This window comes from Triturus cristatus, chromosome 4_2 (assembly GCF_964204655.1).
Source record: "Triturus cristatus chromosome 4_2, aTriCri1.1, whole genome shotgun sequence".
Lineage (NCBI taxonomy): Eukaryota > Metazoa > Chordata > Amphibia > Caudata > Salamandridae > Triturus > Triturus cristatus.
In genome coordinates, this window is record NC_140586.1 from 795,114,903 (window position 1) to 795,140,022 (window position 25,120).

General features: G+C 43.5%; 2 protein-coding genes across 10 annotated transcripts in view; one reads left to right on the plus strand and one right to left on the minus strand.

Moving 5' to 3' along the window:
* The window catches only part of LOC146835058 (vitamin D3 hydroxylase-associated protein-like), a 686,483-nt gene that overhangs the window by 533,376 nt on the left and 127,987 nt on the right, over positions 1–25,120 (minus strand). The gene's annotated exons all lie outside the window — the stretch shown is intronic.
* The window catches only part of LOC146835059 (uncharacterized), a 505,671-nt gene that overhangs the window by 104,825 nt on the left and 375,726 nt on the right, over positions 1–25,120 (plus strand). For 3 of the 9 annotated variants that reach the window (XR_014960679.1, XR_014960681.1, XM_085602730.1), the window contains exon 5: positions 23,194–23,328. The exons of 2 other annotated variants lie outside the window; for them this stretch is intronic. Coding sequence is in view for 3 of the 7 variants with exons in the window: in XM_085602730.1 (XP_085458856.1) it covers positions 23,194–23,294 (101 nt within the window). In the remaining 4 variants the exon portion in view is untranslated. Of the gene's footprint in view, positions 1–19,628; positions 19,711–23,193; positions 24,583–25,120 lie in introns of those variants that run through there. 4 more of the 9 variants (XR_014960678.1, XR_014960680.1, XM_085602728.1 and 1 more) reach the window with 3 other exon arrangements.

Sequence of the window (25,120 nt, forward strand, 5' to 3'; positions counted from 1 at the left end):
TGGCACAAGCAGAAGGAAATCCCAGGAGAAATGTGTGTGAACTTCAAGCACTAACAAAAATTTCTAAGTAAATAAAGTAAGGAATACAACACAAAATATTCCAAAACAACATTAAAAAAGTAGAGAAACAATAATGAGCACAACGACACCAAAAACAACAATTTGCTTTGGTGCAGGGCATAGGTGCAATTTCAGGTCAACTACAATGGAGCGCATGTTCGATATGTCAAGTGAGTTGTCCCAGTTAAAGATTGTGCCTTCAGACTTAGGGGTAGTGTTAGAGTTTGGTGGAAAGGGTACTCCATCACAAGAGTGAGAGAATACCCTTTTCACTAAACCAATGGTTCGTCCACCCCAATAACAACTAGGCCTGGGCTAAAATTCCGTTCCGCTCGCGGAAATTGCAATAATTTGACATTTTCGCATTCCGCGGAGAGCCGAAAATGTCAAAATTTCCGCAATCCGCATTTTACCGGAAATTTTTTGCTTGCTCGTGCTGTAAAATAATACATTTATCGCGATCGCCTTACCTGAATCCCCGCGTTCGCCGACAAGTTTTCCCGATCCGGTCGCGTTCTCCACGAGATGTTGGATTGTTGGTAGCCATTTGCGCTGTCTCGCGACAGTTCGCGCCCGCAGTAACGTCATTCGTCGCGCGATCATGATTTTCTTCACTCGATCATGAACCGCGAGACAAGTGAAAACAAGATGTCCGCGCCCGTGAGCAACCGCATGGGAAAGTTGGCGAGCCGCGACTACGCAGAGAATACCGCGAACGGGCGGGAAAAAACTTCTGCATCTTCGCGATATTTCCACGTGTTTGCGGAGATTTTTAACATTTTCGCGATAATTTGCGAAAGTGAATTTCGCAAATTCCGCCCACCCCTATTAACAACCACTAGCTTGCCATTATTGCAGCTTCAATTGGCTAAACTGACGGAAAGCTTCCACCTATGATTTGACAGAGTATGGCCTCTCTGAAGAAGGGCATTATTCCACCCAAACTTTTTTGGGTGGACAAAGTAATTTCCTTTTTTTCTCCCCATCACCACCAGGTATGACAAATAATCACCCCCATACTCTGGAAAAAACTCCCTGGGTGTGGGGGTTATAAGAATGTGGTTTATTAGTTAGGGTAGATTGGTGTCCACAACAGGTAATCAAATCACTAGCTTGTTATGTGCATTCGAATGTTTCAGTAATTTAAACCTGAGCTCAACCCGTGGGAGCTGTAGCACAAAGGAGAAAGTCTAAGCAAAATCGAGTCTGTACCAGGAGCTGGAGACGCCAGAGACGCCTTGCACCCACACCACACCTGTACTGCTCCCGCTCGGCCGTGGCACTGTGGAACCAGAGAAGCGGTGAGAAGCGGGGAGTAGTGGAGAAAAACTGCAAGAATCCCCAACAAATTGGAGCGCCATTGGGGGGGCCAAGACAAGGAGGAGGCAGCGGGCAAAAGCAGGGAAAGAAAGGACCTTTGTTGCACAGAGCTCTGAACCCCCACAGAGCTGAGTCTGGCTGAACGTAGCCATTTTATTTCCACTGCTCAAGCTTCCATTGGGGCGCTGGCCCCGAAATGATCCAATACTAACCGGCTGATTCCACGTTCTTTGTTGGCAGAATTAAGTTGTGTTGAGTTGTGCATGCCTCCACAGACTCTCTCCCCGTATGACCTGTGTAGTTCTAGAATCAAAAGTTAGGCACCTCAGTACAACAGTACTGTGCAGTGTTGTGCCTACACCATAACTAGAAACGTATTCTCCCTGCTCCTACTGTCCTAGTGGAGACAAAAACCTTGAAGGAATTGCAGCCATTCACCAGGAAAGACATCCCTGAGTGCGAGACTCCACTGATTGGAAGGCAAAACGTACCGGCAACTGGTGCATCACTAATAAGGGGAAGAATGGCAAGATGAGATCGGTCAAGCAAGCACATCCCCCCAAAAACTATGGCAACATAAAAAGCCCAAAAGAAATTGATTACAATGGGGATGGCGGCACTAAATAGATTGCAGGGGCAGTAGGCCAGTCTAGCCTAATAATTTCACCAATTTCTTTTTTAAAAGACCCAAGGGCAGTAATCTTTTACCAAACAGAAAATATGCAGCAAAAATCAACTTTATTAAAAGTGCATGAGGATCAGCAATTAATACCCTGTACAAAAGAGCCAACAATGAAACCAAACAAAAACTTACCTGCTAAGAAACAACTAAATTACCGTCCAGGCGGTGATGCACTCCACATACAATTGCAAAAACGAGATGGAACTTGGCAAGCAAACATCCACAGAACCCGCTAAAACAAAATTCACATCATTATGAGACTGAATCGTTGGCAAAGACCAAAACATTGGACCACCAACACTCAACGCCTAATAAAGAGTAGTAAGCCGATTTGAACCAACTGCGTGTACATGACATAAAACCTTACTATAACAAGGGATTGGAAAAAGATGATTTGCGAACCTCTTGGCTACACTCTACATTACTAATGGACAACGCAGAACTTTTAAAAGCTCTGGAGATTAAAACAATCAATCAGAGAAACTTTGAAACAGTTCCCGCTACACTGCAAGCAGAAACTACAAACCAATCATATAAATTGAATCAAGTTTTCACAGTAAACTCGATCAACACAACAGAGAATCCGGATATTTCTTCGATCATAGAAATTCCAAGTCATTCTTCAACACAAATTCAGATTGTTTCAAAATACAGTTCAATAATTGAAACAGCCTTTAGTCCATGGCAGGATCGATCTAGCATTCAAAAGGGGTGATACCCTAGTAGTTTATTAGTACAGCAGAGCAACAATACTGTAGGAGGAAATGAAACCTACAAACCAAAGAAGCATAACACTCAAATTAATACAGAGAACATATAATTACACACCTCATTACTAAGTATTCTTCAATCCTCTATCTCCGTATTAAACATGCAATCCAACAAACTTGACCTTCAGATTGATCTCGTGAACATTATGGCAACTCATATCTCCAATATTAATACCAAAATAGAAACAGTAACTCAACAGCTTGCAATGGTACAAGCAGTTAAGGCTTTAGATCTACAAGGCAACTGTAAATGTGATCAAATAATTGATAAATTAAGTACCTTGTCGGTCATACTATCGGACATATTGAATGAGATGAGAAACCAGGAGGACCCACATTTTTCTAAAATACACACTCCAAAGGAGAAGATACATCAGCAAGCACTTTTAACAGCAGCGACGGCCCGTATAGTGCGTGTTACCGGGGCGGTGACGTGGGGCAGAGGAGGGGCAGGGTGGGGGGTTGCAAAATGTGGCATACGGCCGATTGCAGAAAAGTTACGAAAAAATAAAGAAAACTAATTTTGTTGCGGGCGCTGCATCGCATTTGGCGATGCTGCAAGCGCAACAAATTTTTTTTTTTTTTTCAGAACTTACCTGCAATCGGCCGTATGCCGCATTTTGCAACCCCCCACCCTGCCCCTCCTCTGCCCCACGTCACAGCCCCGGTAACACGCCCTATACGTGCCGTAGTTGTTTAATAGTAAACTCAATGACAACAGAAATAGAGCCGCAACCAGCAGAGCAACAAAATGTGACAAAGGAAAGAAATCAATGAGACAGCCCTAATAGAGACCAAACAGTGGCATTTGTGATAAAACCAATACTACATGGTCTCCAAGCATCGCTGTCAGACACAGATGGCTTTAATATTCAACCATTAACAAAACAACAACAAAATGTGCCAGGAAGGGTGGAATAAATATCAATTGTCCAGTGCAAAAGGAAGAATACGGCAAAAAACTTTACCCAGTGTTTAAAATCACACAAAAAAACAACTTCTTCCAGAGATAAGGTCAGCAGAGGCAAAAGCCATAGACTCTGCGCCATTGGATGGATTAGTGCAGGTACTACCCAATGTGGTCGAAAGTATAGACAGCTCAGATAAGGTAAAGACAAGCCAGAAGGATAAAAGCAAGCAAAATATATCCAAACAAACTCCACTCCCAAAGAAATCAGACCCAAAAAAACTGATCACACAGGATCTCACAGATAACCTACAATTGGAGATATCAACATCTGACCATCAAGATTCAGAAGAAGAAACCTCACAAAGGAATACAGAAGCACAAGATAAAATTAAACACTCGACAAACCAAATACACCTTCTAGAAACCGCTCAGAATGGAACTACCTGGAAAGGGTCATACCCACCTGTGACAATTCAACAGAACACTAAAAAAATGAACATATAATAACATATAATAACATCGCGGGCAGAGAGGACCATCGTGATCACGTGCCCCTTATCAGGAAACAATTCAATGAACAAGCAATACCATGAAAGTGACATTGTCCCTGCTCCCACCTATGAGAATGAATTAAGAAGAGACAGTTTGAATAATGTAGATCGAATAAAAAATAGATGGGAAATGCAGGATTTCCAAGGGAAACATTGCATGAACAAGTCCAGACTCTGTTCATCTCTGCCAGTTAAGGATAGCGACTTGTGGCAAATCTCCATAATACCCCAATACAAGTCAAAAGGCCAGCAGGATATACTAAACAGAGGAAACAGCCTGAGACTGTTAGCTGAAATACGAACATTACGTCATATTAAATCGACAGACCTACTATCAGTAAGATGTTTGCCTAATGAATACGATGACCATTTGGAGATAACCTTAACATCATGGAAGTTGGAGGAAATAATCAACTGTGGGGCATATCAGCAAGGGACTGCGATAATTATCGCTCAGCGCTTTTAGCGCGAGGATAATTATTGCAGGCTAACGCTGGATTCTATCGCGGAGATAGCGTGCTATCAGCAACGTTTATCTCCCAACCTCATAGGAATCCATGCGTTAGCTGGAAAACAGTGTGATTATCGCTGGAAATCCAGCGATAAACACACTGCCACCAGCGATACCTTGCTGATAGGGCATGGTGGTCCTAGCCATGTAATCCACCTCCTATTGGATTACATGGCTAAATCAGATTACAAGCAGGCATAAGGGAAGAAGCGCTAACTGTGGTTAGCGCTACTTTTCTTATCGCTCTACTTGTTTGCGTGCAGCTTGATAATTGGAGAAATGTCGGTTAGCGACATTTCTTCAGTTATTTTGGCATGGAACGCCCACTTTGGCTCTCATTAGAGATGCAAAGCTGGGCGTTGTTGTAAGGGGCGCTAAATCAGCAAAACACGCGATAAGGCGATGAAATTATCGCCGCTTTTCGCCCGAAAACGGACGCAAAAGCGGCGATATTTCATAGCGCCGCCATGCTGATATGCCCCCAAATTTTTTGTGTTAAAGAGCCACACCACAGCAATGCCAAGCTCCTCTTCTGGCATACCGGGAATATAGGCAGAGCACTCGCATTCCTGTATACTCAATTTTGCAGAGTGCCCGAGGACCAACGGGCACAGATACCAAGTATATGGCTCCAGCAACGGAAGCATAGCACTAGCAGATGGTTAGCATCAAAAAATTCAAAAACACAATGATCAAATAAGTTCTTTGAAAGCGGCTATGGTAAACATTTTTTCCTGGAATATTGCAGGTGCACAATTTAAACTTATAGATAGTGTACTACTAGAAACTTGGGCTATATATGACATTGTAGCACTGCAAGAGACCTGGCTGTCAGGTCCATTCTAACCGCCAGGTTACACGTTACACCAGGTGGATGCCAAAAAATGCACCGATTTGGAAAGCCTAAAGGGGGACTATCAGTCTACCTATCAAATGTCCTTAAGGTAGAATCAGAACAACTCTCTGGGACAACTACAAACATGTGGATAATTAAACATAACTTTGGCTGAGATCATTGGACAAGATCAATAATCTTGTTTAATATCTACGCCCATCCAAACGCCCAAGACAAATCTGAAAATTTCAAAAAATTTATATACGAGATAGCCGAAGTATGATACCACACCCCGACTTGGGAAATATTTATAACAGGTGACTTAAATACACATCTTATACACACACCAGACGACGATGACCAGCTAGTAGCTGAAAATGAAATCTGGTCACTAAATCACCAAGCAAGTAATCCTTCGAAGAAAGCCAACATAATGGGTGAAGAACTGGTCACCACCCTTGAACATTTTGGTTTGAGAGTAGTCAATGGAAGAACGCGGGACGATAATCCTCCAAATTGTACATTTTACGAACCGATGTCCGGGTCAATAATTGACTACACCATTGTCTCTTTACCATTACTACAACAACTGAGAATGTTTAAAATCCAATGTTCCACTGACAGTGACCACTCAATCCAGCAAATAGCTATACATATAAACCCAGACAGACATCAGTTAGCGCCGATAGTCAGAGAGAGAAGCAAAGAAACAACCCAAAAATGTCTGAACTGGTCATCCCATCCAAAATTTGCAGATAAAGCAAATTTTATCATGGAGGCCAGTATAGCATCATCCTCAATGGCACTAAAAGCCTGGATTGAATTTGTGACACAGTTGACAAAACCAACGCTCAATTCAACATCAAAAGGGTTAAAAAACTATGCATGTCCATTAATGTGGAAAACTAGAGAATTAAAGAAAGAACTGAGACAAGAGATGAGGAAGCCCAAACAAAATCAGAATACAAACAGCTACATGGGAAAAACTAGAACAATTGAAGAAGGAATATAAGAAACATGTCTGGCTGGAGAAGAGAAGAAGGACAGAAGAGTTTTTGATCAAGCTACTTTACAACTGCAAACAATCAAATACCAACATTTTCTGGAAAATTATAAATGGCATAGGCAGAGAAGAAACATTACAAACTCATCAAATGTCACTAAAAAACATTGGGCAGCTTATCTGACCAAAATCTTTTCTAATAAAGAGCAGCATGAACTATACAAAACTAACACAGTTGTTGAGTCGGATATAATAAATAGCATTGAAACACTGTACCGTCTTGAGTACCTAACTCTTTCAGACCATGTACCTTGGACTCAATTAGCAGTGGAAAAGGTGATCAAAGCTGGCAGAAGTGACAGCGCCCCAGGCCTATTCCACAAGCAATGTACAAATGGGATACAAAATATTGGGCTAACCCGATAACAGCACTGTTTAAAGAGGCGGAAAATACTGGCATGGTTCCAGAGAGCTGGAGGGGATCAATAATAAACTCAGTCTTTAAGGGGGGTGACAGCACAAATCCTGTGAAATACAGACTAATAGTACTTATTGACTCGGAAGCTAAATACTATGCTTCATTAATGCTGGAAGATTTAATTGAATGGTCAAATACCAAGAATCTGATTCCAGCTCAACACGCGGGCTTCCGGAAAGGGTACAGAACCACAATTAACATCCTAACAGTAACAACAATTGTTGAGAAGTGCAAACGGTAAAAATAAAAACTACAACTCTGCTTCATCGATCTGAAAGCAGCTTTCGATCGGGTGGACCGACCCCTCTTATGGGCAAAACTAAGAAGATGGGGCATTAAAGAAGAAACTTTGAGAGCAAGTGAAATGTTATATACTGACACAGGGATTCAAACCAAGGTGGCAAATGGAACAAGAATATCCAGAAGAATACCGACTGCAAAGGGTCTTAAGCAAGAGGGTGTGCTTGCTCCACACCTGTTTAATCTCTTTATGGCCGATTTATCCACCCACCTTCATAGAGTAAACTCACACGCTCCGAGATTAGGTCCATTATCCAAATCTCATCTGTCATATGCTGATGATATTGTGTTGCTGATCCACACAGAGGTGGGACTTCAAAGATTAATTAAGGAAAGTGTGGCATTCACAAAAGTCAACAAATAGGAAATTAATATCACAGAGACAAAAAGCATGTAAATAGGAAATAATTCCAATGTCCCATTGAAAATCAAACTAGGGAATGCAACCATAGAAGAAGTCAACACCTACAAATACCTAGACTTCTACTTTGACAAGAACTTTAACTTTCAAACACACAACCAGAATATGGTTAGAAATATCCGCACCTTAATACTTGTCTTTTGCACACTTGTAAAAAAACTGGAAGGAACCTCGTTTCAACCATTACTTGTGGTCATCCATGCAAAATTGCTTCCCATGTTAACTTACACAAGTATGGTGATGCATGGTAAAGATTCAAAAATGTTGGACAGATTACAAATAAACATGTACAAACGTGTTTTTGGTCTTCCTTGTAATGCTTCACTTGCACAAATCCGCTTGGAATTTGGATTAACACTACAAGAGACAGCAAGAAGATATCACACAATAAAATCCTGGCATAAAACACAAAACAAACAGTGTAGCCCTCTAGTCAGTGCTTTATGGCAGTCACTGATTAACGATACAAGTTGGAGCAACAACAAATATTTGCTATCTTCATTAGAAATAGCTAATACAGTTGGTTTATGGGCTCTAATCTGTCACATTCCACTTTCAATAAATAAAGCAGGAAAAACTCACTCACTAGTGTAGGAGAAAAACACATTTTCGCAGTGATCACATGCCTGGATGACAATTCAAACATATGTCACCTTGCAACCAGCAGCATACCTTCTTTTTAATTATCCTGTGCATTTTAAGAAAACGTTATTGGTTATACACCTAGGAGAACAGTCATCCTTAGCAGACAAGCCCCCATGGAGATACAAAGGCCCAAAAATTTGCAGGATGTGCGGCGCCCCCAAAGAGGATTTTTTACATTTGGTATGCATATGTCCCACATTAAGGAAAGCACGTCTCATATTCCTAAAACGGCTATTTAATGAGAGGGGATTCTTTCCTGCAGAACGGCAATCATGAGGAGCCTCGACTCTACGGACCCTCGGCTAAATTGTAAAATTTTGAAAGTTTTACAGTCACATGATAAATCACTCAAACAGAGCTCCAAGGGCATAGCTCCACTACAAGAAACCGTGTCCGCATAATGTCTAAACAAACAGATGATTGTGAGTAAAAGACAACAATATAACCTTTATAAAAGTATAGGATTCTAATATCGTGCACAATTTAAAGCTAAAATGTAATTTCTTATTTTGATGCACATGCCACTTTATAACAGCTGAAAGCTATTGGCCACAATCGAAAGGAAATTAAATAATAACATGTTTGAGGTGACAAATATTTTATTATCTTGTATCCTTGAAAAATCAACATGCACGTTTAAGAAACTGATTAATTAGAAAAGCGAAGTATTTTTTTCTAAACGTATTATTATCCTGTATTAATTGTAACAATAAACATGAAATGAAATGACACGTGTAAAGCATTTAGAAGTACCACAACAGTTAAAAAGTCAAAGAAACAAAGTAAAAAACCCACTCCAATTGATAAAAATAGAGAAAAATTGAATAAGGAAAATGTCAAAAATTCAGTATTGGGAAAGGAATTAAAAAAGAATGAAGAGGAAAAAGTGCCAAGACAGGTGAAGCACCAATAATAGTCAATGGTTGCAGCAGACCTGGACCAAGATGCAATTTCAGGTCGAGCATGATGGGGCCTGGGTTGTACACACCAAGTTAAATGGTCTCAGTAAAAATCTGGAATTCAAAAAGTTTGAAAAAGTTTTTAAGTCCCAATGGTCTGGAGGAAAAGTTTTCAAAAGTTTCCAAACTTTCTTTTAGAGCCCAAAAAACCACAGTACTACATGTGACTAACTGGGGGTCAAGCAGAGGCCAACATCATGATCCAGTCCAAGTCCAGTTGCTGCTGGTCATCTGGGTACTTAAGTAAAAATGCCTCTTGAAACTTGTTGAGTCCCTGTGGAAACATCTTTGTCGCGTCAACAAGTGGGGGCAGGTCCAGCCCTTCAGGCCTACTCACAGGTCTCACACAACAGGTGTGACCCTTCTTCTGTTCTTTCATGGGTCCAGAAAGTGTTCTGGGAAGGTGCTTGGCTGTGCTACATTTATGCCTAGCACCAGCTAGTGAGTGGAGGGGTCCTCTGGGCACTCCCTAAGCAATAGTGTAAATATTGCTAATGGCACTCCTATCCACTTTTGCAGTAGTTTCTGTTTGCTTTACCACAAAAAGTCCTAAAATGCCATGTACCATGGCGATGCCAAGATGGCCAAAGTTTTTAGTCCCAATGAAGGGCTCTGAAGGCTGGGGTGTATAGAGGAATGAATTATGCAAATTCACCCACAATTAATACTAAAATTCAATTTGAAACAGGCCACCTACCCACCACAAACCAGGGCAGAAGTCTGGTAGGACAAAAAAGCAGGGTGCCTCAGCAACCATAAGAGGATACCTAAGAATTGTTCTGGCATCCTGTTTTCTCCCATTCCAGTGCACCATTGATAAATGTCAATCAAACAGACCCAACAGGCAGGATTTGACATTGTGGGGCCAAACGGATGGAAGCCACCCCCTCTTCTGTTGAGATCAAAGGAGTCATCCCTACCCATTCATTGAATTGTCGATCTCAGTGGCCTACTGTGTAGCTCCTGGGAGGAATTCCACAACTCATTCACATCTTATTCAGGTCAAGTATAGGCTGGGAGAAGTTTGAGTGTAAATGCAAATTAGCCTCCAGGAGCTTCAGGCAGGGAAAAGGTAACTTTTTTAAATGTTACTTTCCCTTAATACGTATTAAAAATCCTACTATACAATTGAATTGCATTCTTAATAACTATTAAAAATTGTTGTTTATTTATTTTTCTAGTTGGTCCCATTTACAAGATATAGTATTTCAATATGTACTCTGAGTTTCAGCATGGGACAGCTGGGCCTGCCACAGTGAAAATGACTTTTAGGAACATGTCACAGTAGGGACATGTTAATTTTTACATGTCCCACTTTTTAAATATCATGCCTACCTTGTGGGCTCCAAGGCCTACATAGGGAGACTTTCTAATATTCAAAAGGGACGTTTTTACCTATTAAAAAGGGATATTTTAGCAAGTCGTATTGTAGGGTTTACACTGTAGCAGTCAGGCTTCACAAGATAGATCTGAAGCCATGTTTGCTGTTTGCACTGACACTGTCATGAATGGCAAAATAGATGCTATAGTCTACAAGTGGTGTTTCGCTTTCTATGCCATTGATGCAGTTTCTACACCATATAATATGGCTTTACAGAGGAGTTAAATTTGCCAATTCACAAGGAACTAGATGTTTAAGGGGTTTGAGCTAATAAATTGGGCAATGGAGAGCAGTACCACTCTTTGTAGACCGTAAAAACCAGCAATAACATTCAGAAAAGAAAATGGGAGTGATCTTGCAAAAGGGAGATTTTCTCACAGTGGTAATTGGTTACAAACTGACAACATCACTTGTCATTGGGTATTTGCTTTTTAATACCAAATTCACACTTTGGGAGTCCGTTATTTAATATAAAATGAGGCAAAGTTTAGTGAACACCCATCCACCAAACTTTATGTAACCTGACAGGAAACGCCAAGATAGCACTGGGCCAGCAGTGTGCTTTACATTTGTCAGACAATAGTCTGTAAGGCTAGCTTATATAAACACTGATACACATGCCACATTTTTATGCCCTTAGTCCCAAATTCCTGGGAAAGTTGATTTTGGTTGGTCCTGCTATCCCCTCGCTTCTCATGGCAGACTTCTGTTTACCTTGTGCAGGGTGCAGTCCTTTGTGGTATACTAGGCCCTCTTGAAGTCAAGAATACTTCTGCTTTTTGTGTCCCTATTACAAGTAATGGGAGAACAACCACTTATTCCTTACAGAGCAGTCCTAGTTCCTGGGTATTAGCAGAATTCATGGGTCCTTCTTCCAGCAGACCTGTATTCTTCAGGTGGAGTTGTCCCAGGTATAGCAATGTTTGGAGAAGGTGATGATTGAGGTGCCAGATATATCCCATGCTCTAGCCAGTGACTGGAGAAATTCTAGTACCCAATCTTCATTATTTTCTCACAGTCCTAATTTCTAGTTTTGCAGGACTTCCTATTTGCCTAATTTACGTAAATGGGTCGCGACACTGCTCGTCATGCTGCAAATAACCCCAAAGGATTCTGGATAGTGTAGTGGCTACGGTGAGTACGCCTACGCCACGAGTATATAGAAATATAATGCCATCCCTGGACACGTGTTTCGAGGTAATTGCCTCTCGTCAGCAGGGAGCAGGTAGGTATGCGGGGTGCCGATGACTGCCATATATATAGGTAAAATACCTTCCGAGGCGCGCAGGTGCAGACACCGGGCTCGTCAGCCAAAGTCGCTCGAATGAGCTATTAGTAATTTACGTAAATGGGTCGCGACACTGCTCGTCATGCTGCAAATAACCCCAAAGGATTCTGGATAGTGTAGTGGCTACGGTGAGTACGCCTACGCCACGAGTATATAGAAATATAATGCCATCCCTGGACACGTGTTTCGAGGTAATTGCCTCTCGTCAGCAGGGAGCAGGTAGGTATGCGGGGTGCCGATGACTGCCATATATATAGGTAAAATACCTTCCGAGGCGCGCAGGTGCAGACACCGGGCTCGTCAGCCAAAGTCGCTCGAATGAGCTATTAGTAATTTACGTAAATGGGTCGCGACACTGCTCGTCATGCTGCAAATAACCCCAAAGGATTCTGGATAGTGTAGTGGCTACGGTGAGTACGCCTACGCCACGAGTATATAGAAATATAATGCCATCCCTGGACACGTGTTTCGAGGTAATTGCCTCTCGTCAGCAGGGAGCAGGTAGGTATGCGGGGTGCCGATGACTGCCATATATATAGGTAAAATACCTTCCGAGGCGCGCAGGTGCAGACACCGGGCTCGTCAGCCAAAGTCGCTCGAATGAGCTATTAGTAATTTACGTAAATGGGTCGCGACACTGCTCGTCATGCTGCAAATAACCCCAAAGGATTCTGGATAGTGTAGTGGCTACGGTGAGTACGCCTACGCCACGAGTATATAGAAATATAATGCCATCCCTGGACACGTGTTTCGAGGTAATTGCCTCTCGTCAGCAGGGAGCAGGTAGGTATGCGGGGTGCCGATGACTGCCATATATATAGGTAAAATACCTTCCGAGGCGCGCAGGTGCAGACACCGGGCTCGTCAGCCAAAGTCGCTCGAATGAGCTATTAGTAATTTACGTAAATGGGTCGCGACACTGCTCGTCATGCTGCAAATAACCCCAAAGGATTCTGGATAGTGTAGTGGCTACGGTGAGTACGCCTACGCCACGAGTATATAGAAATATAATGCCATCCCTGGACACGTGTTTCGAGGTAATTGCCTCTCGTCAGCAGGGAGCAGGTAGGTATGCGGGGTGCCGATGACTGCCATATATATAGGTAAAATACCTTCCGAGGCGCGCAGGTGCAGACACCGGGCTCGTCAGCCAAAGTCGCTCGAATGAGCTATTAGTAATTTACGTAAATGGGTCGCGACACTGCTCGTCATGCTGCAAATAACCCCAAAGGATTCTGGATAGTGTAGTGGCTACGGTGAGTACGCCTACGCCACGAGTATATAGAAATATAATGCCATCCCTGGACACGTGTTTCGAGGTAATTGCCTCTCGTCAGCAGGGAGCAGGTAGGTATGCGGGGTGCCGATGACTGCCATATATATAGGTAAAATACCTTCCGAGGCGCGCAGGTGCAGACACCGGGCTCGTCAGCCAAAGTCGCTCGAATGAGCTATTAGTAATTTACGTAAATGGGTCGCGACACTGCTCGTCATGCTGCAAATAACCCCAAAGGATTCTGGATAGTGTAGTGGCTACGGTGAGTACGCCTACGCCACGAGTATATAGAAATATAATGCCATCCCTGGACACGTGTTTCGAGGTAATTGCCTCTCGTCAGCAGGGAGCAGGTAGGTATGCGGGGTGCCGATGACTGCCATATATATAGGTAAAATACCTTCCGAGGCGCGCAGGTGCAGACACCGGGCTCGTCAGCCAAAGTCGCTCGAATGAGCTATTAGTAATTTACGTAAATGGGTCGCGACACTGCTCGTCATGCTGCAAATAACCCCAAAGGATTCTGGATAGTGTAGTGGCTACGGTGAGTACGCCTACGCCACGAGTATATAGAAATATAATGCCATCCCTGGACACGTGTTTCGAGGTAATTGCCTCTCGTCAGCAGGGAGCAGGTAGGTATGCGGGGTGCCGATGACTGCCATATATATAGGTAAAATACCTTCCGAGGCGCGCAGGTGCAGACACCGGGCTCGTCAGCCAAAGTCGCTCGAATGAGCTATTAGTAATTTACGTAAATGGGTCGCGACACTGCTCGTCATGCTGCAAATAACCCCAAAGGATTCTGGATAGTGTAGTGGCTACGGTGAGTACGCCTACGCCACGAGTATATAGAAATATAATGCCATCCCTGGACACGTGTTTCGAGGTAATTGCCTCTCGTCAGCAGGGAGCAGGTAGGTATGCGGGGTGCCGATGACTGCCATATATATAGGTAAAATACCTTCCGAGGCGCGCAGGTGCAGACACCGGGCTCGTCAGCCAAAGTCGCTCGAATGAGCTATTAGTAATTTACGTAAATGGGTCGCGACACTGCTCGTCATGCTGCAAATAACCCCAAAGGATTCTGGATAGTGTAGTGGCTACGGTGAGTACGCCTACGCCACGAGTATATAGAAATATAATGCCATCCCTGGACACGTGTTTCGAGGTAATTGCCTCTCGTCAGCAGGGAGCAGGTAGGTATGCGGGGTGCCGATGACTGCCATATATATAGGTAAAATACCTTCCGAGGCGCGCAGGTGCAGACACCGGGCTCGTCAGCCAAAGTCGCTCGAATGAGCTATTAGTAATTTACGTAAATGGGTCGCGACACTGCTCGTCATGCTGCAAATAACCCCAAAGGATTCTGGATAGTGTAGTGGCTACGGTGAGTACGCCTACGCCACGAGTATATAGAAATATAATGCCATCCCTGGACACGTGTTTCGAGGTAATTGCCTCTCGTCAGCAGGGAGCAGGTAGGTATGCGGGGTGCCGATGACTGCCATATATATAGGTAAAATACCTTCCGAGGCGCGCAGGTGCAGACACCGGGCTCGTCAGCCAAAGTCGCTCGAATGAGCTATTAGTAATTTACGTAAATGGGTCGCGACACTGCTCGTCATGCTGCAAATAACCCCAAAGGATTCTGGATAGTGTAGTGGCTACGGTGAGTACGCCTACGCCACGAGTATATAGAAATATAATGCCATCCCTGGACACGTGTTTCGAGGTAATTGCCTCTCGTCAGCAGGGAGCAGGTAGGTATGCGGGGTGCCGATGACTGCCATATATATAGGTAAAATACCTTCCGAGGCGCGCAGGTGCAGACACCGGGCTCGTCAGCCAAAGTCGCTCGAATGAGCTATTAGTAATTTACGTAAATGGGTCGCGACACTGCTCGTCATGCTGCAAATAACCCCAAAGGATTCTGGATAGTGTAGTGGCTACGGTGAGTACGCCTACGCCACGAGTATATAGAAATATAATGCCATCCCTGGACACGTGTTTCGAGGTAATTGCCTCTCGTCAGCAGGGAGCAGGTAGGTATGCGGGGTGCCGATGACTGCCATATATATAGGTAAAATACCTTCCGAGGCGCGCAGGTGCAGACACCGGGCTCGTCAGCCAAAGTCGCTCGAATGAGCTATTAGTAATTTACGTAAATGGGTCGCGACACTGCTCGTCATGCTGCAAATAACCCCAAAGGATTCTGGATAGTGTAGTGGCTACGGTGAGTACGCCTACGCCACGAGTATATAGAAATATAATGCCATCCCTGGACACGTGTTTCGAGGTAATTGCCTCTCGTCAGCAGGGAGCAGGTAGGTATGCGGGGTGCCGATGACTGCCATATATATAGGTAAAATACCTTCCGAGGCGCGCAGGTGCAGACACCGGGCTCGTCAGCCAAAGTCGCTCGAATGAGCTATTAGTAATTTACGTAAATGGGTCGCGACACTGCTCGTCATGCTGCAAATAACCCCAAAGGATTCTGGATAGTGTAGTGGCTACGGTGAGTACGCCTACGCCACGAGTATATAGAAATATAATGCCATCCCTGGACACGTGTTTCGAGGTAATTGCCTCTCGTCAGCAGGGAGCAGGTAGGTATGCGGGGTGCCGATGACTGCCATATATATAGGTAAAATACCTTCCGAGGCGCGCAGGTGCAGACACCGGGCTCGTCAGCCAAAGTCGCTCGAATGAGCTATTAGTAATTTACGTAAATGGGTCGCGACACTGCTCGTCATGCTGCAAATAACCCCAAAGGATTCTGGATAGTGTAGTGGCTACGGTGAGTACGCCTACGCCACGAGTATATAGAAATATAATGCCATCCCTGGACACGTGTTTCGAGGTAATTGCCTCTCGTCAGCAGGGAGCAGGTAGGTATGCGGGGTGCCGATGACTGCCATATATATAGGTAAAATACCTTCCGAGGCGCGCAGGTGCAGACACCGGGCTCGTCAGCCAAAGTCGCTCGAATGAGCTATTAGTAATTTACGTAAATGGGTCGCGACACTGCTCGTCATGCTGCAAATAACCCCAAAGGATTCTGGATAGTGTAGTGGCTACGGTGAGTACGCCTACGCCACGAGTATATAGAAATATAATGCCATCCCTGGACACGTGTTTCGAGGTAATTGCCTCTCGTCAGCAGGGAGCAGGTAGGTATGCGGGGTGCCGATGACTGCCATATATATAGGTAAAATACCTTCCGAGGCGCGCAGGTGCAGACACCGGGCTCGTCAGCCAAAGTCGCTCGAATGAGCTATTAGTAATTTACGTAAATGGGTCGCGACACTGCTCGTCATGCTGCAAATAACCCCAAAGGATTCTGGATAGTGTAGTGGCTACGGTGAGTACGCCTACGCCACGAGTATATAGAAATATAATGCCATCCCTGGACACGTGTTTCGAGGTAATTGCCTCTCGTCAGCAGGGAGCAGGTAGGTATGCGGGGTGCCGATGACTGCCATATATATAGGTAAAATACCTTCCGAGGCGCGCAGGTGCAGACACCGGGCTCGTCAGCCAAAGTCGCTCGAATGAGCTATTAGTAATTTACGTAAATGGGTCGCGACACTGCTCGTCATGCTGCAAATAACCCCAAAGGATTCTGGATAGTGTAGTGGCTACGGTGAGTACGCCTACGCCACGAGTATATAGAAATATAATGCCATCCCTGGACACGTGTTTCGAGGTAATTGCCTCTCGTCAGCAGGGAGCAGGTAGGTATGCGGGGTGCCGATGACTGCCATATATATAGGTAAAATACCTTCCGAGGCGCGCAGGTGCAGACACCGGGCTCGTCAGCCAAAGTCGCTCGAATGAGCTATTAGTAATTTACGTAAATGGGTCGCGACACTGCTCGTCATGCTGCAAATAACCCCAAAGGATTCTGGATAGTGTAGTGGCTACGGTGAGTACGCCTACGCCACGAGTATATAGAAATATAATGCCATCCCTGGACACGTGTTTCGAGGTAATTGCCTCTCGTCAGCAGGGAGCAGGTAGGTATGCGGGGTGCCGATGACTGCCATATATATAGGTAAAATACCTTCCGAGGCGCGCAGGTGCAGACACCGGGCTCGTCAGCCAAAGTCGCTCGAATGAGCTATTAGTAATTTACGTAAATGGGTCGCGACACTGCTCGTCATGCTGCAAATAACCCCAAAGGATTCTGGATAGTGTAGTGGCTACGGTGAGTACGCCTACGCCACGAGTATATAGAAATATAATGCCATCCCTGGACACGTGTTTCGAGGTAATTGCCTCTCGTCAGCAGGGAGCAGGTAGGTATGCGGGGTGCCGATGACTGCCATATATATAGGTAAAATACCTTCCGAGGCGCGCAGGTGCAGACACCGGGCTCGTCAGCCAAAGTCGCTCGAATGAGCTATTAGTAATTTACGTAAATGGGTCGCGACACTGCTCGTCATGCTGCAAATAACCCCAAAGGATTCTGGATAGTGTAGTGGCTACGGTGAGTACGCCTACGCCACGAGTATATAGAAATATAATGCCATCCCTGGACACGTGTTTCGAGGTAATTGCCTCTCGTCAGCAGGGAGCAGGTAGGTATGCGGGGTGCCGATGACTGCCATATATATAGGTAAAATACCTTCCGAGGCGCGCAGGTGCAGACACCGGGCTCGTCAGCCAAAGTCGCTCGAATGAGCTATTAGTAATTTACGTAAATGGGTCGCGACACTGCTCGTCATGCTGCAAATAACCCCAAAGGATTCTGGATAGTGTAGTGGCTACGGTGAGTACGCCTACGCCACGAGTATATAGAAATATAATGCCATCCCTGGACACGTGTTTCGAGGTAATTGCCTCTCGTCAGCAGGGAGCAGGTAGGTATGCGGGGTGCCGATGACTGCCATATATATAGGTAAAATACCTTCCGAGGCGCGCAGGTGCAGACACCGGGCTCGTCAGCCAAAGTCGCTCGAATGAGCTATTAGTAATTTACGTAAATGGGTCGCGACACTGCTCGTCATGCTGCAAATAACCCCAAAGGATTCTGGATAGTGTAGTGGCTACGGTGAGTACGCCTACGCCACGAGTATATAGAAATATAATGCCATCCCTGGACACGTGTTTCGAGGTAATTGCCTCTCGTCAGCAGGGAGCAGGTAGGTATGCGGGGTGCCGATGACTGCCATATATATAGGTAAAATACCTTCCGAGGCGCGCAGGTGCAGACACCGGGCTCGTCAGCCAAAGTCGCTCGAATGAGCTATTAGTAATTTACGTAAATGGGTCGCGACACTGCTCGTCATGCTGCAAATAACCCCAAAGGATTCTGGATAGTGTAGTGGCTACGGTGAGTACGCCTACGCCACGAGTATATAGAAATATAATGCCATCCCTGGACACGTGTTTCGAGGTAATTGCCTCTCGTCAGCAGGGAGCAGGTAGGTATGCGGGGTGCCGATGACTGCCATATATATAGGTAAAATACCTTCCGAGGCGCGCAGGTGCAGACACCGGGCTCGTCAGCCAAAGTCGCTCGAATGAGCTATTAGTAATTTACGTAAATGGGTCGCGACACTGCTCGTCATGCTGCAAATAACCCCAAAGGATTCTGGATAGTGTAGTGGCTACGGTGAGTACGCCTACGCCACGAGTATATAGAAATATAATGCCATCCCTGGACACGTGTTTCGAGGTAATTGCCTCTCGTCAGCAGGGAGCAGGTAGGTATGCGGGGTGCCGATGACTGCCATATATATAGGTAAAATACCTTCCGAGGCGCGCAGGTGCAGACACCGGGCTCGTCAGCCAAAGTCGCTCGACTTTTGCCTATTGCAAAATTGCACAGGGTCCCATTTCAAGCTGGCAGAAGCTAGCTGTTACTATGCAGGCTGCTTATCAGCTTCTTAGCCACTCTCCTATTAATATGACTTTGCCTACCATCTAACAGGGGCAAAATAGTTTTTTCTTCTTGCTGTGACTACAGCCTGGCTGTCTGGACAAGAAGACCAACAATTTTTTGCATCAACTGTTCTTGTCTACTTCCAGATGGATAATCACTACAAAGGGGTCAGGGGTTTATACCCATGTGCTCGTCATGGGCTCTGATGCAGGCCACTGTTGTCTGAGCCAGAGTCACAAACTCTCCTAGCCAAGGATGTGTGTCAAATTCAAGTCACCACTAGACTGTAGATCCAAAGGTTGCTACATGAATTCTATTGATTCTGCCATTCTCCTTCCCCATTGTCAGTGTTGAACATGTCCAGGAATGCTTTCTGCAATGATGGCAAAGAAGTTGGAAATGGGATAAGAGAAATCACACACGAGACATGGTAAGATAAACCTCTTGACAGGCCTAAACCTTCCCTTTCTATTTATTAAGTCACCCCTAAAGTAGGCCCTCGATAACCCAGAGGGCAGGGTGCATTTTTTTTAATGCAGGACATGTTCTTTAGGTTTTCCATGCCCTGGTAGTAACAATCTCTCAAATTCATTTTTCATTAATGCAAGGTCTATCTCTGCCTTAGGATAGCAGTGGTCTTACCTTGTTACATCTTTTAAGTGTAAATATCGATGGCTTTTTAAGTTTGGTGTGTTTGGACTTACAATTTAAAGTCACAACTTATTGTGAAGTTGTATTTTAAATTTTACTTCTGAAAATGCCACTTTTAGAAAGTTGAATTACAGTTCAACCCAATGAAATGGGGGGAATCCCCTTAGGCATAATTGATACCCTTCGAAGGGTGTATAACTGTGAGTGGTATCTGGTAGTCAAGACACGTAATCAAAGGTTTCTTTCAATAGTTGCATTAAATGGACTTCGATTCAATCCATGCTGATTCCATATCAGATAATGTACACAATGCGATGTATTACACGTGATTAATATATATTCCAAAAGCAGTCCAATGCATTTCGGGCATTTTGCCCGTCATCAGGGAAAACTCTATGATGGAACAAAAAAATGTAATGAGGAAACCATCCTATAACACAATATAATGCATAATGCTATGCAAAAGCGATGTTGAATAATCAGTCATTAAAGTAAAAAAAAAAACAAATGCGTATAGATAGGCCCACCGGAGTGCGATGGTGTCTATCACTGATACCTTAAACCATTGCCAAGAAAGTATGAAATCATAGGGTGAGTGACAAACTGGGAGTAAAAAGTGCTAAAAATAATAAAAGGTAGAACAACGTGATTAAAGGAACTCCATGCGGTAATACGGTAGAGTGAAAAAACGAGCGAAGTGTGAATGAAACGAAACACTCCAACTAGGAGGTTTCAGTGACCGCGTTGATTAAGTGTATTGAGCTGATGATAAGCCACATGCATGATGGTAAAATGAAAAACGAGCAAAGTGTGAGCGAAAAGAAACACTTCGACTGGGAGGTTTCAGTAGCCGCAATGATTGAGTCTGTGAAACTAACAATGAAGATAAAAAAATAAAAGTACTAATACAAAAATAGTGCCAAAGCTTATGCTGTCTAAGGTTATTAATTGCGGTGTTAGTCCAGTTTGTTAAGCTGACATGCCATTTAATAACGTGCGAGATAACTGAAAAAAGACGCTTTACTTAAAAAGTGGTGACACGTGACGAATACTTACTTAGAATTTCATGCAATACGACTCGGTGAAACAGTGCCTTGACGACGAGTGCTTCGTTAAACCATGTTGTAGTGAAGTGAAACCCGGATGCAATTAAGGCTGAACTATAACCTCTAGTGGTGTCATTGTAAACAGTGTGATAGGACTAAACATTTGATCAAGCAAAATAATGGTGGCCATCTTAAAGCGGTTAAGGAACCAATAGTGCAAAGAGATCAGGTTTACAGTGTACTAAAAGGGTGTATAAGATAACCAGAGGGTCTATAAAAGATATAGTACTGTACAAACGTCTATGTAAAATATGATGATCGTATGATTAGACAATGAAAATGGACTGGGTTACCTGAGTCAAAAGCAACTTATGTAATATTACACTGAATAATATGAATGATGTCAAACTAAAGAATGAAGTTAGGAGAAGGCTACGAAAGTATAATGTGGAGTAGAATCACACAGAATTAATTAAAAAGGAGGGGATATGAAAGCTGGAGAGTCTACAAAATCAAAATAAATTAGCAGTTTGTAACATAGGACATCACAACAATGACTGATGAAGCAATATGGTCATCAATGGTGTCAAGCATATAGCAAAAGAGTAAAGTGAGGAAGAATCAAAACAGGTGAAATGAAGATAAATCAAAGATCAAACAGATTAAACTAAATCAAAAGGTGAAAGTTTTAAAAATTGTCAGTGGTGAGGTGTGAAATACTGGAAGACGTATGGGTGAACAAAGTCCAAAATGCTTTCAATGGCAACAATGTGAACCAGTGGGCATGCTAGTTAAAGGTAACATTGGAATTCCATTCTATCATTCATCCCATGGGGTTTGAGAGCGTCGAGGTGTCTGAGCCAAACGTTTTCCCTGTGTAACAGATAGTTATTGTTGTCTTTCCCCTCAGTTTTGATAGTGGTTTCTAGGACCAAGAATTTTAGTTGGCTGATGTTATGTTTATGTTCAATGAAATGACAAGCGACTACAGATTTCATGTTTTTTGTTTGGACTTTATGTTAATTTTTGCTCGTTTAAATTTTGCTTTCAGTCTTCCCAACATAAACTTTACCGCGCGGGCATTTTAAAAGGTAAATTAAGTTCATAGAATCACAGATAGCCGTTACTTTCAAATTAATCTTGGTACCCTTTCTGGGATGTGTCATCCTTGTTTCCTGGATGATGTTGTGGCAGCTGTTGCAGTTATGGCACGGATGTGTGCCTTTAGCTGTGAATGTTTGAGTGTTTTCCTCTTTGGTCTTTAGAATTTCTCCCAGGTTTTTGCCACTTTCATAGGCAAAAATTGGATTTTGGATAAATAAGTCCTTGAAGTCTGGGTCCATGTTTAAAATTGACCAGTGTTTCTTGATACTTATTTGTAAGTCATTAAATCCTCACATGTTTTATCTTTTCAACAAAGTCTGGCTTGATCTAAAACAAACACTTTTAAGGTATCCTTGTTGTGCAAATCGGAGTAACATTTCTTCAGTTTGATCAGTGAGTCTCGTGGGGTTGGAGACAATTCTTTTGACGCGGAGTAGTTGTGAATATGGTAAGTGTTGTATGAGCAGTTGTTGGTAAAAACTGCTGTAAAGTAAGGTATTGTTTCTGTCTGTCTTTTTTCTAAAGATGTCTGTTTCTTAACCCCTCGGAGTTTTTTTGATTAGAACATCCAAAAAGGTGATTTGTTCTGGCTGAATATCAAAGGTGAATTGGATTCTTTCATCTATTAGCTTGTGGTCTGTCAAAGCTTTTTGAAGTAATGTGTGTGATTCAGTCCATAGCATGAAGATGTCATCGATAAACCTCATGAACAATTTGGTGTGTGTTTTCCAGATGTCTTTTGATAGTATGTTATCCTTCTCAAATTGATTCATAAAGATATTGGCATAGGATGGTGCTGCGCAATTTCCCATTGAAGTGCCAGTCAGTTGGAGGAACCACTGGTCCCTTCACATGAAGTAGCTTTGATAAAGCATTAAATACAATAATTCCATGAGGAATAATTGTAGATCTTGGTCAAAGTCAGTGCATAATAGAGTTTGCTCAATGGCTTCAATACCAAGTTGATGGGGAATTCATGTGTATAGCAACTTTACATCGATTGTGGAGAGTATGATTGATTCTAGATCAGCGAGAGAAATGTGATTACATTTAATCAAGAAGTCAGTAGTGTCCCTGATATAAGTTCTCATTTTCATCACACTGGGTTGCAGGTACCGATCAAGAAATTGACCAACAGGTTCGTGTATGCTGCCTCTTGTTGACACAATCGGTCGAAACAGTGGATTCGGAGATCTTTATGGATTTTTGGTAACATATATATTGAAGGACTTCTGGGGTTGCTTTGAGTAAGAAACCTTTTAACCCTTTCATTGATCACTCAATTTTCTACAGCCTTGTTGAGAATGTAATGTACATTTTTTTAGAATTGTTCAATAGGATTGGTGTCTAATTTAGCGTAATTGAGTTGGTCCGATATGTGTTTCTCTACTTCGGAATTGTAGTGCGTGGTGTTCATGATGACCAACGCGCCACCTTTGTCAGCTGTCTGGCATGTGATTTGAGGATTGTTGGCAATTTTCTTGAGAATCCCAAATTCTTTATTAAATAGAATCCTTTGTTTTGTTTTTTTCGAAAAGTTGAGTTTTAATATCTCCTGTTTAACCAGGTTTTCAAAAATATCGAAACTCTTATGACTGATGGGTGCCATGTATGAACTTTTGGGTCCAACCGACATACGATCCCTGCACCCACGCTAACGTTGAGCGGTTGGGTTGGTGTATGTACCATTGGCTCAGAGACCAGGACAGATGAATGCAATTACCTAACTTTTGTAGGTTACATCGGTGAATCTACTGAACTACAGGACCACTGGTTCAGTATTACACACCGCCGCTTTTATTATTTTCACACCTATTTATTGTTGCATTCATTCACTGATTGCAGTAGCTATTTCTTGATCTTGATGAAGGTTGCGATACTCTGATAGATCCCAAGGTCGAAACATGTTGATCACACCCTAATGCAACTGTCTCTAATGTCGGCAGTTACATTACTGTTTATCTGTTTTTAATACTGTCACGAGTTAGCAGAATGAAGCTTGACATAGCTAACCTTGTAGCCAGTTTTAACCACATTCACTCAAGCACTGCACCTCACTCAAAACACACCACGCTCACATAGGGTTTTAGAATAACCCTCCTTTCCAATTTGAAACATCCCTGAGCTCTTCCCTCGCAGTGAGGGGGTTGTAGCCAGCATTAAGACTAGGCTCTTGACGCAAGAAGGTACCTCTATCATGAAGCATGACACCTCTAGTGTGTGAGGCGATCCGTCCTTAAAAGGGATACCCCTCCCGAGCATGGTTGTCATAGTCCACATGCCTCTCTGACTTTTGTCTTGGACCCGTGGGCTCTTTTTGTGATAGTGAGCATCAGAATATCAAAAATGGTATCTAGGGGTACTCCCACAAAGCTGGTCAGGGTTCCCAACAGAAGAAAGAAGGGGAGAAAAATTTAAAAGTAAGGCATTCTCTAAATGCCGCCAAAATAATTCCCAAGGGAGTAGTGGTAACCAGTCCCAATATGATCCTAAAAAAAATAGGTTCTTTGACCATAAGACAAGGAGGTTTGTCGCCCAATATACTGATTGCTATAAGTATAGACACTCCAAGGGCGACTCCAAATGTCCCAAGAGGGCACAGTCCCCACTGGTGGGCATACACCTGGGTTACGCTCAAAGAGGAGGTGGTCCTAGTTAGCTTGAGGCGGCAGACAGAGTTGACCCAAGTTTTCCTAAGTGGATAAAGAAATGGTGGCAAAAAGATGCCTGCAATTACTTCAATGTATAGGCAGTTGGTCACCATTATTGCACCATGGCTGGAGGCTCTGCAAGACACAGGAGCTAGTATGGTCCTACCACAAACTTGAGAGCTATCAATCGGTAGCTCTGGTTTCCTTTAGGGGTGGGCGAAGCTTACGGAGTCCTACTACGCAGAATTCCACTGAGTTATCTAAAAACTCTGTGAAATTCTGCATGCAGCGGAATGCTACCCTGCAAGTATAAATACCAATCACTCTACATCTGGTGCACAGGCTCCCAGGCCTGAAGCACAGCCGCAAGGACCGCAGCTCTAAGAAG